This window comes from Triticum dicoccoides, chromosome 6B (genome assembly GCF_002162155.2).
Source record: "Triticum dicoccoides isolate Atlit2015 ecotype Zavitan chromosome 6B, WEW_v2.0, whole genome shotgun sequence".
Lineage (NCBI taxonomy): Eukaryota > Viridiplantae > Streptophyta > Magnoliopsida > Poales > Poaceae > Triticum > Triticum dicoccoides.
Genome location: NC_041391.1, coordinates 366,291,588 through 366,309,882, shown reverse-complemented (window position 1 = coordinate 366,309,882; position 18,295 = coordinate 366,291,588). Strand labels below are relative to the sequence as shown.

At 51.8% G+C, this 18,295-nt stretch overlaps 1 protein-coding gene across 2 annotated transcripts in view; it reads right to left on the bottom strand.

Moving 5' to 3' along the window:
• Window positions 1–12,013, bottom strand: part of LOC119322673 (chaperone protein ClpC1, chloroplastic-like) — a 25,365-nt gene extending 13,352 nt beyond the window's left edge. Inside the window, exons 1-7 of one of the 2 annotated variants that reach the window (XM_037596161.1) lie at window positions 11,876–12,013; window positions 10,639–11,241; window positions 10,148–10,263; window positions 9,899–10,021; window positions 9,643–9,828; window positions 9,200–9,415; window positions 2,746–2,963 (exon numbers count right to left, since the gene is read on the bottom strand). In XM_037596161.1, the coding sequence (XP_037452058.1) occupies window positions 2,746–2,963; window positions 9,200–9,415; window positions 9,643–9,828; window positions 9,899–10,021; window positions 10,148–10,263; window positions 10,639–11,185 (1,406 nt within the window). In that variant the 5' untranslated portion in view covers window positions 11,186–11,241; window positions 11,876–12,013. The remainder of the gene's footprint in view (window positions 1–2,745; window positions 2,964–9,199; window positions 9,416–9,642; window positions 9,829–9,898; window positions 10,022–10,147; window positions 10,264–10,638; window positions 11,242–11,875) is intronic. The other variant, XM_037596160.1, reaches the window with a different exon arrangement.
• Between the last annotated feature and the right edge of the window lie 6,282 nt (window positions 12,014–18,295).

The window sequence follows — 18,295 nt, the reverse complement described above, 5'->3', positions numbered from 1 at the left end:
ACACCCGTCGCCTCGGCGCCTTCCTCGCCCTCCGCCGGGGCCCCCGCGTCGGGCTCTACAGCGACCTTGCCCCCGACGCCCGCCTCCGACTCACCGGCGGGCTCGGCTGAGGGCTCTCCGCCGGCCTCTCCAGCGCCTGCGTCGCCCGGATCCGCGCAGGGATCTCCTGCGCCCTCAGCCGGCTCGGTCTCGGCGGGCTCTTCTTCACCCTCGCCCGCCGCACCGGCCCCGCCGCCCTTCCGCATGGTGACTCGTGCCCGGACCGGTGCGCTCCGCCCGAGCCAGTGGTACTCTGCCGACGAGTACCTGCTTGCGGCCTCGGTGCCGTCCACCTCAGCGCCTTCTCCCCTCCCATCGTCGGCTCAAGCGGCTCTTCGAGACCCTCATTGGCTCGCCGCGATGCAGGAGGAGTTCGACGCTCTTCAGCGTAACCGCACCTGGCAGCTGGTGCCTCGGCCGCCGCACGCTAACGTGATCAGCGGCAAATGGGTCTTTCGGCATAAGACCCGGCCTGACGAGACCCTTGAGCGCTACAAGGCTCGGTGGGTCGTTCGTGGTTTCCGTCAGCGCGCCGGTGTGGACTTCACCGACACCTTCGCCCCGGTTGTCAAACCGGGCACTATCCGCACTGTCCTCCAGCTGGCGGTCTCCCGCGCATGGCCCGTCCACCAGATGGACGTCTCCGACGCATTTCTTCATGGCCATCTCGCCGAGCAGGTCTACTGTCAGCAGCCCATCGGCTTCGTCGACGCCACTCAGCCGGATCATGTGTGCCTGCTCTCGCGCTCACTCCATGGGCTCAAGCAGGCTCCTCGTGCTTGGTACCAGCGGATCGCTGCCTTCCTTCAGCAGCTTGGCTTCGTGGCCACCCGCTCGGATGCCTCTCTGTTCGTCTACCAGCACGCCATTGGGACGGCTTACCTGCTGCTCTACGTCGACGACATCATCCTGACTGCTTCCACGACCGAGCTTCTCCGACAGCTCACGGCTCGCCTCGGCATCGAGTTCGCGATGAAGGACCTTGGTCCTTTACACTACTTCCTCGGGATCGAGGTAGTGCGTCGTGCGGACGGGTTCTTTCTTCATCAGCAGCAGTACGCCCAGGAGTTACTCGAGCGCGCCGGCATGCTTAACTGTAAGCCCGCACCTACGCCTATCGACACGAAGGCTAAGGTCTCCGCTCTTGAAGGCACCCCGGCGCAGGATGCCGCCTTTTACCGGTCCATTGTTGGGGCCCTGCAGTACTTGACGCTCACTCGTCCCGACCTACAGTACGCGGTTCAGCAGGTGTGCCTCCACATGCACGCTCCCCGTGACTCTCACTGGTCCTTGGTGAAGCGGATTCTCCGTTACATCCGCGGCACTATGGGTCTTGGTCTCACGTTGACGGCGTCCTCCTCCACGGATCTGGTGGCCTACTCCGATGCCGACTGGGCCGGCTGCCCCGACACTCGGCGCTCCACCTCTGGCTACTGCGTCTACCTCGGGCCCTCCCTCATCTCATGGTCGTCTAAACGACAACCCACGGTGTCCAGGTCGAGTGCCGAGGCTGAGTATCGCGCTGTGGCTAATGCTGTTGCAGAGTGCTCCTGGCTACGGCAGCTTCTTCAGGAGTTGCACCTTGGCGTGGCCAAGGCTACCGTTGTCTACTGCGACAACGTCTCTGCCGTCTATCTCTCCGCCAACCCCGTTCATCATCGTCGCACGAAACACATCGAGCTCGACATTCACTTCGTGCGTGAGCAGGTGGCTCTCGGACACATACGGGTCTTACATGTCCCCACCGCTCAGCAGTTCGCCGATGTCATGACCAAGGGGTTACCGACGACTACATTTGAGGAGTTTCGGTCCAGTCTATGTGTCACTAATGACGTATCGACTGCGGGGGGGTGTTGAATATCTTTTGTATAGGCAGTATATCGCATGTATATGTAGGATCATTTCCTACCTTGCCCCGCCTCCTAGTTACCATGTATAGTCGAGGCCGTGGGCTGCTCATTGTAAATATATACGTGCGTGTATGCACCCAAATCAATTGAGAGTTGCATTGCCAAACAATAATCTCCACCAGATTAGCACGTAGAGGGTTTGTCCTCTCGTGTAATGTAATACTCCTCCCAATTATAGTGATACGTCGCCGTGCGTTCCGTGATTTTCTCCCGCAAGGGTTTCCACGTAAAACTCCGTGTCTCTCGTGTCTCGTTTATTCTCGTTATTATCTAACAGAATTAACTAGACAGCATAAGTGACATGGAGAAGCCAGCACACAGAAATGAACATCTGCACTGCCTAAGTTAGTTTGTCGCTTATTATTAAGATTAATATTTTCAACTCTATCTAGCAACTGCTCATGGATATCAGAACAACTAAGAAATAGCACAATAATTAACAAATTAAATGAGTTGGTTGATGTTTGGTTAGGTGCTGACTGCAATACACCTTTCTCCACAATTATGATACACAACATTGTTCTACTGACTTCCATTCTCTGAACTCCTTAATTTTCACCATCGTAAGTTTGGATAAACTAAATTGTAGAAATCAACACTGAAAAAATTACTAAAACATCTGGTAACTGGCCAAAAAATTGGTGTAGAATTAAATTTTCCTAAATGTTCAGGAACCATTGACGTTAAACAGAACATGTGCAACTTCAAATCAAGCTACCGCAAGATTGGACAAACTTCAACTCTGCAAACATTTTAAGAACTCATAGGACAAACCAGATCTTATACTGGTGCAAACCTGATATACTGGTATGACAATTTCGCAGCAGCAACAAGAGCATCATCTGTATATTGCAGCTTATGGTGAAGCTCATATCTCTCACGAAGACCTCTCAAAATTTGTATGGTTTCATCAACAGTCGGTTCTGGAACCTTGACTGGCTGAAATCTTCTCTCCAGTGCCGGATCTTTCTCAATATGCTTTCTGTACTCGTCCAGCGTTGTGGCACCAATACACTGACGAAAGAAAACATCAAGTCATCAACCATATGGAAAACATAGATATGTGAAGTGTTGAACTGGTATGGGCCTTGGCCTGGCCCAATCCACTCTGGTCCAGAAGGCCTAAGCCCATGTAGGGGAAGGCTGACCTAGATAAGGAGGAGCCAGATGTTGTCTGGTATGGTGCGCGGCTACAGACACAAGTGAGGCACTTCTCGCGACTCAACATGGTATCAGACCTAGGCAGCGGGGCCTGATGGGAGTGCGGCGACGGCAGGGCTCATCTCGGCGAGGACTCCTCCCCATTATTCCCTCCTTTCTCCCTCTCAAGGCTGTGCGGCGGCTCGCCTCTCGCAGTTGGAGTGCGCCCGCGGCTGTGTGTGAGCGAGGGAGGCAAGGAGGCGGCGCGCTGAGCTGCATGGGTGAGCACGCGGGGGTGGCTTGTGTCGCGCTGCTGGAGCTGCTGCTGTTGTTGCTGTGTGGAGCTGCTGCTGTTGTTGCTGTGTGCAGCTGCTAGCCAGGGGGGAGGGGACCGTGCAGCTGGAGTGCTATGCTGCTTCGTGCTGTTGGAGGCTGTTTGCAGAGGAGAAGAACGTCGTGGAGGCTGCTTGTTCCTGCTGCTGTTTGCAGAGAAGGCTGTGACTGGGCTGCTCTGCTGCTGCTGCTGAGTGTTTGGTGTGGAGCACCCCATGGACATCACCATGGACTCTACATCAACACCCCAAGCGCGAAGTGAACCGATGACTAGAGCATGCGCACGTTGTTAGAATAAATCCGAGGTCACCGTCGATCTACCGAGGACCAAGCAATCACACAAGGCACGACACCGAGATTTGTTAACGAGGTTCACCATCATGGCTACATCCCCGGGGCATGACTACCGGCGCTCCTCCCCATGACACCGCTACAATACCGCACCCCGGCCACCCGGGCGCCAGAGAGGTCTAGGATACAAGTGTCCTACTTGGACACGACTCCATATCCTATCTACACACAGTCCAAAACCAAGTCCAACTGTAACCTACCTTGTACAATAATATTCGACACAATTTTAACAAACTCCACCTTGGAGAATATTCTCCACCACCTTGGGTTTATCCATGCGTCGAACCTCCATGTACATTGGACTTGAGTTACGCCATGAGCACCGCTGCTACTCCAAGACTCCACCTGACTCCACCTGCAACTGTAGTCCCTTCTCGTCTTCTTTACAGTCAACACTCGAGCAAAATCAAGTTCCTCTTTACTCTACTTTGTGCTCCCAACTTCCAGAGTATCCGCTCAACGCCATCACACACCGATCATTGTCTCCGTGAAAGTGAACAGCTCACATATTGGACGTCACATATAAGAGTTACCTGAACTCAACATCACCGGTCTTTCATGACCGTATGTCTGAAACTTGAAGGAATTTCACCGTCGCCCTGTATCACCCTGAGTCAAATTCACAGTTGTCTCACCCTTTTCCCGAATAGTCTTTGACATGTCCCACAGCTATAGTACTCCGCCTCCTTCTGTATTTGTCATCCGCACTTTGCCATGTGCACTGAACACCACAGAATATACGGCCATGTACTCTCTCAGCTTTTGACAATTTCAGACTCTCCGCCACTTTCTCATATTCTCCATGGTCAACTCATGTCCATCTTCCGGCACCGATAGACCCAGTCACCAACTTGAATCCGGTACTCGTCAACACTGCTTCAGCACCCCCTGCACACTTTGTCTGACCACCAGTGCCTTGGCCTGTCGCTGTGTCCCGTGCTTACCGCACGCCTCGCCGCTATCACCGCGTCGAGCCTCTGCTGTCCTGGTCAAGTCTCCCGGGTAGCTAGCCCCCACTGCCTCAACCCCCACTGCAGAGAACCATCGATCATCACCGACCGATGTCGAGTATCACGTCTCCATCAGACCACTGGTACCCAGTCTGAACCACGTGTCTCTCGCCTTGCCGCTGAAATAGGCTACGATTCTCCGGATCCTTACGTCGTAGCCCCTCCATCAGCTCAGAGTGAAGTCGTCCATCAGACTCCAGCTCCACCTTCAACATGACTGCATGGTGGTTGTACGAGCCACCCCCATGCCCTATCGACTTCAAGCTCTCATGTGTACACAACCTTGAATCAACCTTGCGCCATTGTCTTGTCGAAGCCGCACAAGCCCTCAGGCCTGCGCCACGTGTTTCCACGCCCCAGAAGTCGGTCACCATCAGCATCACGCTCCTATGTCGTCGTCGCCGAAATCACCGCCGTCTTCTGCTTTGACCAACATCCATGTCAGTCCATCAGACAATCCAGTCCGACCCAGCCGAAATTATCCGACTGCAACCATGCTCCACCCTGCGTCGTGTCCACCGGCACATCCGTGCATTGCTTGACGCCCAATGTATGCATGACCCCTCGGAACGCGCTCCAAACTTCACAAGCCTTGTACGCACGCCGCCCTTGCCGCACATGCCCATCTTCCATGGACCTGCAACCGCGCCTTTATGTTTTGTACCGTGCACTTCTACCATCCCGTACATACATGTATGTGTACCAAGCAAATAGAGCCAATTGGAGAATCCCTGTAGTAGCCTTCCCATCCGCACAAGATCAATACGTTCATCCTTGCTCACGTGCAGCCCCAAAGCTTTCATCTCCGTCCCTGCCTTTTCTTTGCTTCTGATGGAAATATACACGCACAAATACCTGACGCCCCTTTTTTCTTCGAACAAATCTCTCTACGTACATGACCTCCACGTCCCATCACAGCTTCATCGCCCTGCTGCAACTCCAGCCGCGTGCACCAGCGTTGCTGCACGCCTCCTTGCACGATGCCCAGCCCATGTGGGCGCTCGCAGCTGTCCTGCGCTTCAGCAGCTATGCCACCGCCTGGTGAACCCTGCTGCCGCTTCTGGCCTGAAGCCACGCAGCCTGCTTCCCAACCAACTTAGCCCACTGCTGCCACGTGCTCCGGCCACTGCCTGGCCCGGGAACCTGCTGCATCGATGCCTCCGGCTGCTTGCTGCCTCACGATGGAACCGATCCCTACGCGGAACCACGTGCACTCTACCTTTACGCCTTCTGAATCGATCTCCTACAGGCTGCTGACTGACTCCTAACAACTCGTACACGTGCAGTGCACGATCGATCACGCCGCCTTCGTCTGTGTTGCTTCCTATCTCGCCAATATGCTTCCAAATCCCATCGATCCAATGAATTTCCGTCGACTTAATCTCCCGAGATTGCTCCCGAATTTCGATCGCTCGACACACCACGGATCAAACTGATTTTACTGCGACATCCCTGCTCATCACCTCTAGATCAATACATCACGGCCTCAAATCGAACCTTGCTCATGATACCACTTGTTAGAATAAATCCGAGGTCACCGTCGATCTACCGAGGACCAAGCAATCACACAAGGCACGACACTGAGATTTGTTAACGAGGTTCACCATCATAGCTACATCCCCGGGGCATGACTACGGGCGCTCCTCCCCATGACACCGCTACAATACCGCACCCCGGCCACCCGGGCGCCGGCACACGCGCCGGCTCCCCCTGCGTGCCTGTGCTATTATGTTGGCATAGGTTACATCGTGTGTTTACCCCCGCTATGTATGAGAGGTCTAGGATACAAGTGTCCTACTTGGACACGATTCCATATCCTATCTACACACAGTCCAAAACCAAGACCAACTGTAACCTACCTTGTACAATAATATTCGACACAATTTTAACACACGTGCTATTGAAAACAAGGTTAACTCACTCCTCTCGAAACTACCCTTCATTTCGTATGAGACATGGCTACTACCTCAAGCGGAGACCCTATGCATACTCAGGTACCAAGGAAGCAACCAAAGCCATTGCGGAAGAGGAGCACCGAGAAGAAGAGCATGAGAAGGATCCTTAAGAAGCCAGTACTACCAGGCACCACCCCGGTACTACCGGCCCCATGGTACTTCCAGGCCTACTACTGGCCTCGACGACCCCCGCGGTGCCAAGCTACTGTTTTGGGCCGGCACTTCACCGGCACCATCTCGGAACTACCGGCTCCGACACCAGAACTACAGGCCTGGACGGCACCAGTGCCCAGGCGCCGGTACTTCCGGCCCTACTCCGGTCGTGCAAACTTCAGGCCACACAGAACTACCGACCATGACACCGGAACTACCGGCCACCAAACCGGTACTACTGGCCTGCCTGCGCACAGTGAGTTGGGCCACGGCCTATGTGCCCCTCTCTACCTCCCTAGACTATATATTCCATGCCTAGATTTCGAATTAGAGTTAGCAAAGTATATTAGACAAAACAAAGAGGGCCTTGCGCATCTACCTCTCCAATTGGAGAAGAATCCCAAGGGATTATCAAGACCGCCCTTGTGGGGAAGATCCATCTTGGATTCAAGCCCCCATCTCCCTAGTGGATTGAGAAGAACCTACCCTTGTTACCTTCCCTTTGTTGTGATTGGATCTTGAAACTTGTGTGGTTTGCTTTGAGAGTCGATGTATGATTTGGATCTTGCCTTGGTGTTTATCCTTGTGTTCCTTAAGTTCTTCTCTTCCACCTCCAAATTGTGTAAGATTGGGCCACCTGGGGCTTCCCCTACATCAGTGTTGTTGTTGTTGATCCTCCCAAGTGATGATGGGTGAACCAAAAGGCCTTACTGAGATTCTCGAGCAGATCTCTCGGTTCCTCGCGGGCTCGAACTCTAGGGCCATCCTTACTTGACAGGAAGTGGCTCAGAAGATCGAGTTGTCGCCCACTGACATCAAGCTAGAGGGTGCTACCAACTGGTCTTCGGGAGGCAATGCTGGCTGTGGAGCAGAAAGACCTTGATGAATACTTGTTGGGCACTGTTGAAGAACCAGGAGACAAGACTAATGTGGAGGGAAAGAAGTGGAAGACCATCAACTCTTTGCTTATTGGGTGGTTGTTGAACTCAGTGGTGCCCCCATTGGACGCTATGTGGAGGGACTATCCACATCTGTTGAGATACGGAAGACTGTCCATCCAGTACTCTGGCAAGGGCAATGTCATGCTCATTGCTCAGGCTGAGGGGAAGATTAATCGGATGTGCCAAGGTGACATGTTAGTGATGGCATATGTGGCAGAGTTGCAGGCTTTGTAGGCAGACCAGGATAACTGTGATCCTCTGGAACTCTATGATGCGGCTTCAATCGAGTCAGGGCACAAGTGGATGGCACGCAGGCGTGTGCTGAAACTTTTGGATGGCCTCAAAGGTTGTTTGGCAGGAAAGCATACCTACTATACCAAACTCTCATGTGCCTATTATTCATGAGGCTATTGCAGCGATGACTCAAGAGGAGGTGCGGCTTTCTCTTGAACAAGCAGACGTGAAGGTTGTGCCTACTTCGATGTTTGTAGTCACTGAGCGCATGGAGTGGAGAGATCCCAGGGGCTGAGATACTTGAAGGGCACACCGAGTAAAGGGTTGTGGTTTGCGAAGAGTGAACATCTTGAGGTGGATGGCTATAGTGACTTTGATTGGGCTTAGTTTTCAAGATGATAGAAGATCAACTTCTGGCTACTGTGGGTTTGTGGGAGGAAACAGACTGTTGTGTCTAGATCAACAGCAGAAGCTGAGTATAGAGCCTTATCTCAAGGGTTGAGTGAGATGCTCTGGGTGAAGCACCTACTGGGCAAGTTGAAACTTCTAAGGACAGGACCATTGAGGGTGTGGTGTGACAATCAGTCAGCTATACGCATTGCTAATAACCCAGTTCAACATGATAGGACAAAACATGTGAAAACTGATCACTTCTTCATTAAGGAGAAACTTGATGTTGGAATCATCAGCCTTACTCATGTCAGCTCTGGGCAGCGGTTTGCAGATTGCTTGAAGGGATCGGGAACAAAGGACCGTAACTTGGCATGTGACAAGATGGGGATGATAGATATCTACCACCCATCTTGAGGGGGAGCGTTGAGCCGGTATGAGCCTTGGCCTGGCCCAGCTCCACTCTGGTCCATACGGCCCAAGCCCATGTGGGGGGGAGGCTGATAAGGAAGAGCCAGACGTTGTCTGGTCTGGTGCGCCGCTACACACACGAGAGAGGTACTTCTCGCGACTCAACATGAAGCGATTATATCTATCGTGGTTGACTGTCAACTTAAATACAAGTTGCATAAATATATCAAGTCACCTACTGGACACGGGTTTTGACGACATCTAATGCACAGAACCAAAAGAAGGGAGAGCAAGATAAACAGAAACGGCTTACAACTTTTTCTTGTCATTACCTGCAATTCACCTCTTGCAAGAGCAGGTTTCAAGATGTTGGCTGCATCGATTGCACCCTCAGCTGCACCAGCTCCAATCAAAGTGTGCACTTCATCAATGAAGAGAATGATATCATCACTTTGCTTAATTTCCTCCATAAGCTTCTTCAGCCTTTCTTCAAACTCTCCACGATACTTGGTGCCAGCAACAAGCAGCCCCATGTCAAGTGTAATAACCTAGGTAGTCAAAACAACACAAAATAATTAATATCTTGGAAGAGCACTAAAGATATACTACATGGAAACATATGTTTTTAATGCATCATCCACTAGCAATGTTGGCCTCGAGAATACCTGTCAGGTAAGGAGCATGATGCTTTTTGGGCAGAAAACTTAAATCCAACAACGGGCCAGCTTATGTAGACAGCAGAAGAAAAATACGCAACTAAGAGTTTTACACTAACCTTTTTTCCTTCAATTGTTTCTGGAACATCCCCGTTGGTAATACGCTGTGCAAGTCCCTCTGCAATAGCAGTCTTGCCAACACCTGGCTCTCCAATTAGGCAAGGGTTGTTCTTTGTTCGCCTGCCTAATATTTGGGTGACACGCTCAATTTGGTCCTGCCTGCCAACAACTGGATCTAGTTTACCCTGCAAAACATAACAGATTCACATCCAACGTAATGCAGCAAAGAAGCGCAGCAATGGGAAATGAAATTACCTCTTCAGCTAGTTTCGTCAAATTAGTACCATATTCTTCAAGTGTGGGCATTTTTTGACCACTGCTTCCACCACCAGCACCAGCACCAACAGCTTCTGTGCTTTCACCAACCATTCTTATGACCTGCATAGCAAGTCATTTATTATGTCTTATATAGTGCAACTTGAAAAATGTAAACTGGAAGGCAAAGGTAAGAATATTGTCTGTGTACGGAAACATGTGAACTGAAAGGCAAAGAAAGAGGATTGCCTGTGCGCGGATGTTGTTTGGATCAGCGCCGAGACTTTCTAGCACTCGGGCAGCCACACCTTCACCTTCACGAAGCAAGCCCAGCAGCAAGTGTTCGGATCCTATGTAATTATGACCTGACCATTGAAGTACCATGGGTAGGTTAACTATCAAATCTACACTGAGAACAGATACATAAGGGGCAAATTGTCAATATATGGGCATATGCATTCAGCCCATTACTTCCGTAGGCCCAAAAGCCCATTAAATACATGTACCCCCTTCCATCATGACCTTAAATTATACCAAGAGCAACTTTTTCGAGTACAAACTGTATAATTTTTGTGGCACATAATCTACATTCATTGGTCAAACTGATGGTCAAAAATTAACACTGACATACATGGGCGCCATGTAAATTAGGACAGAGGGAGCAGCATGACCTTAAATTGTCTGCATAAAGCATGAGAAATAATATGAGCTAAAGTTGATGGGTCTTAAAATGTCAATACCAAGTTGACGAGCTTCTTCTAGCGACAGCTCCAACACACGCTTTGCACGGGGTGTGAAAGGAATCTCAACGGCCACAAAACCACTGCCTCGCCCAATGATCTTCTCAACTTCTACACGAGCATCCTTAAGATTGATGCCCATTGACTTAAGAACCTTAGCTGCAATACCTGTACCCTCACCAATAAGGCCAAGCAGGATCTGCTCTGTCCCAACAAAATTGTGGCCTAGACGTCTTGCTTCCTCTTGAGCAAGCATAATCACCTTGATTGCTTTCTCTGTGAAGCGCTCAAACATGGCACGGACAACCATTCTAGACCCCTTCCCTCTTGGACGTGCAAGCTGACTTGCCACAATAGAGCCGAAATCATGCCTGACAACAGATTTCGTATCAAGAAAGTTTGCCCTCCTCAGTCCTTGAAAACCTCCAAGGGTAATGGTTTGTGTCTCCATACTACGGAACGATGTCGCCCTGGCATGCCCACGGACCTGAGCGCAGCTGTTATATACAGTAGGAACAATTGCTGACTGGAACAGAGCCCCCTCCATGCCTGTATGTCTAAAGGAAACTTGAAGCTACCCTTCTACCAAGACCTGAAAATGTACTGCTGAAAATGGTGAGCATAGACAAAATGTCATGATGGTCATCGGTGCAGCTAAGACAGACACTTTATTTATTGGATAACAGCAAGTAAACGGCATCCCGCAAGGCAAGAAGGTCTGATACGTATCCCAAGCCACTCTGAAGCAAGCCGAAACTGAGGGGCTGTTTAGTTTCCAGCCACAAATTGCCACACTTTGCCACACCTCACCTCAGCAGCAGAATTGCATATATATAGAAGAAAAACACCGCAGTTTCTCCCACTGATATCAATGAAATTTAGTTTTATACAAGCACTAGGGATAATGATGCACTTCAAATCCACTGACAAAATTGTTCCCAAACCCTAATACCGAAGACTAGCACAGCACAGCCAAGGTGCCCAATAGCCAATCCAATCCCAACCACAAGGGCAATAGGCCGCCCTACCATTACAAGCATAAGCTGGCGAGCTAAATGGAGCTCCTAATAGTACAGAAATGGCGAAAATAGTTGGTGCAGAACCAAAATACCAGGAAGGAAATTCGAGGAAAAGATAGAAAGAAAAAGAATAACTCTTATGGGAAACATTGTCTGCGAATCGCCAGAGCACGCAAGGGACAAGATAGGGAGAATCAATGAGTTGAGCTATCTGATACCTTGCGTACGAGAAGGGGCAAACCATGGGAGAGAGGGGGGCGGCTTCGGGAGGAAGAAGAGAAAGGATATGAAGTTTATACACGGGGCGGGGACATGGATAAGAGGAGTCGGCTGCGTTACGTCACTCGCCGCTGGCATTCCCTTTCCTAATGCCCCGCGCGAAGCCGCGAACTCAGGCCAACTCCAGCGCACAACGGACAATCCGATTTGACCGAATTTCGTTCCTTTAGGACGGTAATGGGTTCGCCCGTATCCGCTTTTGTTCGTTGGGTTTTCGATGCGTTAACACGCGGGCGCATTCCAAATTATGTCCGGAGTGGACGTGATTAAAAAAAAGGATAAGTATATTTTTCGTCCATCAACTCTTTTGAAAGTATAGAGATGGTCCCTCAACTCTAAAACCAGCAAAACTCGGTTCCTAAACTTTTCAAACCGGATAACTTTAGTCCTTTGTACAGCTTGGAGTGGTTTTGTTGATGACGTGGCATGGTTTTTGACTGACTTGGGTGGTTTTGATTGATGAAGTGGAGTCTGCCGGTCGCCGGGCGCTCAAAGCCATGCTCGCTAGGGCCGTCTACTGCCCCTGGCTGAGTCCCCTTTGAGCACGCCGAGCAGCCATGCCCTGCTGGTCGAAGCTCCATTACTATCCCATGTGTACCCCCGTCCGTGCTCATGTGTACCCCTGTCCGTGCTTGTTGGTCGAGTTGCTTTCCGCCGTATGATGGTCGTCGTGTCTACTGAAGACAGAGCCACCACTTGCGGTGCCCGCTGCACATCACCGTGCCACTGGGCTATGCCATGCCCTGCCGCGCCGCCTCGGCGTTGTCTGATACATGCGAGCAGCCGGCACACACCGCGCTCCTGCATGAGCTTCTTCTTTTTTTTCCTTTTCTTTGCAGGGTCCTGCATGAGCTTCTTAATGGCAAACGCCAGGCTAAGCGTGAGCATCACGCTGGGCGTGCACACACCGCACCCGAGCCAGGAGCCGTGGGCTAGGCTGTACTTCTTGAGAGCTTATTCAACGTTGACCACATAGGAGGGAAGCATGCAGGTCCTCCATGGCCAAGTCATGCTCCTCTGTAAGACAATAAGTTTTGGGGAACCAGCACAACCCTCTAGGGGTGGCTTATCTCATTATATATAATGGTTGTGTTACAATATGTACAATATACATACATAGGTACAAAAGCTATACATAGTCTAACACCCTCCCTCAATCTTAGCCACTTTCTAAAGAACTGAGAAGGGTAAGATTGCGCCTACAAGCCTCAAACTGTGGCAGCGGTAAAGGCTTAGTGAAGATGTCTGCAAGTTGATCCTTAGATGAGATAAACTTGATCTGGAGTTGCTTCTGTGATACACGTTCCCGTACAAAGTGATAGTCAACTTCAATGTGTTTCATTCGGGCATGAAATACTGGATTTGCAGAAAGGTATGTAGCACCGATGTTATCACACCAAAGAATAGGAGGTTGTGGTTGAGACAAACCCAACTCCTGAAGCAAAGACTGCACCCAAATAATCTCTGCAGTAGCATTAGCCACAGCCTTGTACTCAGCTTCAGTACTGCTACGTGACACATTAGCCTGTTTCCGAGCACTCCAGGCGATCAAATTAGAGCCAAAGAATACTGCATAACCCCCCGTGGATCGCCTGTCATCTGGGCTACCAGCCCAATCTGCATCAGAGAAGGCCGAAAGGACCCGAGAGGAAGTCGGCCGAATATGCATACCAAATGTCAGGGTGAACTGAACATAACGAAGAATGCGTTTAACAGCAGCCCAATGAGTATCTCTGGGAGCCTGAAGATACTGACAAACCCTGTTAACAGCATAAGAGATATCTGGTCTCGTGATCGTCAAGTACTGAAGTCCACCAACAATGCTCATGTACTCTGTGGCATCCGCAGGAGACAAAAGCTCACCATCAACAGCTATTATCTTGTCGGTAGACGACATGGGTTTGGTGGTCGGTTTGCACTTCAGCATGCCAGCTCTTTGTAACAACTCCAAGGAGTACTTCTTCTGCGTAAGGACAAGACCAGTAGCACGAGAAGTGACCTCAACTCCAAGAAAGTAGTGAAGCTTCCCAAGATCTTTGACCGCAAAATCAGCACCAAGAGAGCAGACAAGAGCATCAGCAGCATACTGAGAAGAGCTGACAAGGATAATATCATCGACATATACCAAAAGATACATAGTGACTTCTGGCTTCTGTAGAAGAAATAATGAAGTGTCAGTAGTAGACGGCACAAACCCATGAGCACGAAGGGCAGAGGCAAGGCGGGCATGCCAGGCACGAGAGCTTGCTTCAAACCATATAGTGCTTTGGAAAGACGACAGATATAGTCAGGACGATCAGGATCAGAGAAACCAGGCGGCTGTTTCATATAAACCTCTTCCTCCAAAAATCCATGTAGAAAAGCATTCTGCACATCAAGTTGACGAAGTGACCAACCACGAGAAACAGCAATGGAGAGAAGAAGCCGAATAGTGGTAGGCTTGACGACAGGACTGAAGGTGTCCTCATAGTCAAGACCATGACGCTGCCGAAAACCGCGAGCAACAAGTCGCGCTTTGTAACGCTCAATAGATCCATCCGAATGCTTCTTCACTTTGAATACCCATTTTGAGTCAATAACATTTACCCGTGGTGGTGGAGGAACGAGAGTCCATGTCTTGTTACGAAGAAGAGCATGAAACTCCTGCTCCATAGCCTCTCGCCAATGTGGAATGCGCAGGGCAGCCTGATATGAGCGAGGCTCAGAAGATGGATCCGCAACAGCAGCAGCCAAACAAGCAGCCAACCAAGCAACCGTACCATCCTTACGTTCCTTAGGTTTGAAAATGCCACTGCGACTGCGTGTATGTGGTCGGGACACAGGAACCACCGAGGTCGACGGAGCAGCCTGCAACGGGCTGGAGGACGGCGACGTTGACGAGTCAGCCGGTGACGAGGAGCCAGTCACGGTAGCCTCGGACTCGGTTGGCGAAGAAGGCCGACCCACCGGCGAAACCGGCAGAGCAGACGAAGCAGTTGGCGACTCCGGCATCACAGACCGGGCCGATGGCGAGCTCGGCATAGTGGGCCGTGGCGCGGCCGGTGTCGTGGGCCGATCCGCTGATGAAGGCGACGTGAGGACCCGAGCCGCGGGCGAAGACGGCGTGACGGGCCGAGCCGCAGACGAAGACGGCGTGACGGGCCGAGCCGCGGGCGACTCGGTGGCCGCTGGCTAAACGGACCGAGCAGTGGAGATGCTCGGCGCGACGGGCTCGTCGGGTGACCATGCATGGGCACGTGAATCGATGCCATGCAACATAGGGCGATCGACGTGCCCACCAGAAGACGACGATGATGATGGTGAATCCTCCAACAGCTCCAAACGAGCTCCACGTCCGGTTCCTGCACCATGGTTAGGTAACAGCAAAGGAGAGTATGCAACATCATCAAATTGGTCAGAAGCAACAGAGGATGAATGCAGGGATGGTGGTTCGACAGTGGACACAGGAAGGTTGGCAAAGGGAAAAACATGCTCATCAAACACGACGTCCCGAGATATATAGACACGATTAGTGGGAACATGAAGACATTTGTAACCTTTATGAAGAGAGCTATAGCCAAGAAAAACACACTTCTTAGAACGAAACTCAAGCTTGCGCTTGTTATATGGACGAAGATGCGGCCAGCAAGCACACCCAAATACCTTGAGAAAGGTATAATCAGGTTGTTCATTAAGGAGAACCTCAATGGGAGTCTTCATGTTTAAAACACGAGTAGGAGTATGGTTGATGAGAAAGCATGCAGTGGTGAAAGCATCACTCCAAAACCGAAACGGAACAGATGCATGGGCCAAAAGAGTAAGACCAGCTTCAACAATATGACGATGCTTACGTTCGACTGAACCATTCTGCTGATGTGTATGTGGACATGCTAAACGATGAGCTATTCCAAGCGACTGAAAGAAAGAGTTGAGGTTGCGATACTCGCCCCCCCCCAGTCTGACTGGACATGAACAATTTTGTGCTTGAGAAGACGTTCAACATGTTTTTGAAACTGAACAAAAATATCAAACACATCAGATTTGCGTTTAATAAGGTAAAGCCAGGTAAAGCGACTATAAGCATCAACGAAACTGATATAGTAATTATGACCACTGACAGAAGTCTGAGCAGGACCCCATACATCTGAAAACACAAGTTCTAAAGGATGTTTCACCTCACGACTGGACTCCGAAAAAGGAAGTTGATGACTCTTCCCCTGCTGACAAGCATCACACACTGCTACATCTTTATTACTAGACAAACTAGGAAGCTCATGACGACGCAAAATATGACGGACAATAGGTGTGGCCGGGTGACCAAGACGAGCATGCCACTGTGACGGAGAGATCCGAACTCCACTGAAAACACGAGCGACACCAGGATGCTCCAGACGGTAGAGGCCCTGGCACAACCGCCCACTAAGAAGAATGTCCCTCGTGCCCCGATCCTTAATAAAAAGATCAAAAGGGTGAAATTCACAAAGCACATTATTATCACGTGTGAGTTTAGGAACTGAAAGAAGATTACGGGTCACAGATGGAACTCGAAGAACATTGCGAAGCTGAAGACTCCTATTGGCATGTCTAGTGAGAAGAGATGCTTGACCAATATGAGAGATGTGCATACCTGCTCCATTGGCGGTGTGGATCTTGTCGGAGCCATGATAGGGTTCACGAGTGTGAAGCTTCCCCATCTCGCTGGTTAGATGCTCTGTCGCCCCAGAGTCCATGTACCAGTGTGGATCGATGGAGTAGGACTGAGTGTGTCCCTGTTGCTTCTGCGGCGCGAGACGATCAGCCATGGCGACCTGACGGGCATTGTTGCGTGTATCTTTGCCGTCATTGCCAAGACCAAGGAAGCTTCGCTGGAAGCGCTTATGACACTTGGAGGCCCAGTGCCCATCGCGGCCACAAAGCTAACACACGTGGACCGCCAGCCCCCGGTAAGGTCGCAGTAGGTGGGGGGGCCGAGGCGGGCGACGGTGGCAGCCCCAAGGGAGACCGGGGTGATGAAGAAGAGCGGCCACCCTTGGTGGCGGCGTTGGCCGAGAGGGAGCCAGTGCCCCTGGTGCGGCGAGTCTCGACCCGTTGCTCAGTGAGAAGGAGCCGAGAGAAAACCTCGTGTGCCAGCATGGGTGTCGAGTTACCCCGCTCGTTGATGATCTCGACTAAGGCATCATACTCCTCATCAAGACCATTGACAATAAACAAGTTGAACTCGGAGTCGGTGAGGGGCTGTCCAATGGAGGCCAATGTGTCGGCGAGGCCCTTGACCTTGTTGTAGAACTCAGTGGCAGTGGAGTCAAGCTTCTGACACTCTCCAAGCTGACGACGGAGTGCAGAGACACGAGCCTGGGACTGCGCTGCAAAGGTGCGCTCAAGGATGGTCCAGGCCTCATGAGACGTCTTCGCGAAGACAACAAGGCCGGCAACTGCCGGCGAGAGCGACCCCTGGATGGAGGAGAGGTTCGCCTGGTCCTGCCCCGTCCAGACGCGATGGGCCGGATTGTAGACCGGACCGTGCACGCTGTCTACCAGCGTGGGTGGGCAGGGAAGCGATCCGTCGACGTAGCCTAGCAGGTAGTTTCTCCCCAAGAGCGGGAGAACCTGCGCACGCCAGAAGATGTAGTTGTCGGCGGAGAGCTTGATGGTGATGAGATGATCGAAGTGAAACGGCGGCGGCGAAGACGATCCCATCGAGGAGGCTGCCTGGGGTGCAAACACCATGGAGGCAGCCGGAGGCACCGAAGCCGATGCGGGAGGAGGCGGGACCGCAGCCAGGGCGGGCGCCGCAAAGCTCGCGGCCGGTGCGGACGCCGCAAGGCCCGCGGCCGGGGCGGACGCCGCCAACCCCGCCAGCGGGGCAGTGTGATCCGCTTGCGGCAGGAGCGGCGGGACGACGCCTGCGGAGTCCGCAGCGGATGGTGGCGCCGCGGTGTGGACCACGAGGTCATGCCCAAGCGAGGGCGCCGGCGGCATGGAGAAGACGGAGCCGATGCTCCTTGTCCCGATCGGAGCCGGAACAGAGACGGCATCGAGCGGGAGGTTGAGCAGAGCCGCAAGAGAGGCCGGGAGGAAGCCCGCAGCAGTGGAACCGGTGGTGGCGGCGCTCGACATGGCGGCGGCGCGATCGGTGGCGCGGCGGCGGCGGTGAAGGCGGCGGCGGCTGCGGCGGCGGTGCGGGTATTAGGGTTTAGAAGCGGAAGCGATCGTAACCTAGCGTGATACCATGTAAGACAATAAGTTTTGGGAAACCAGCACAACCCTCTAGGGGTGGCTTATCTCATTATATATAATGGTTGTGTTACAATATGTACAATATACGTACATAGGTACAGAAGCTATACATAGTCTAACATCCTCTAGCCATGCACTGGCGA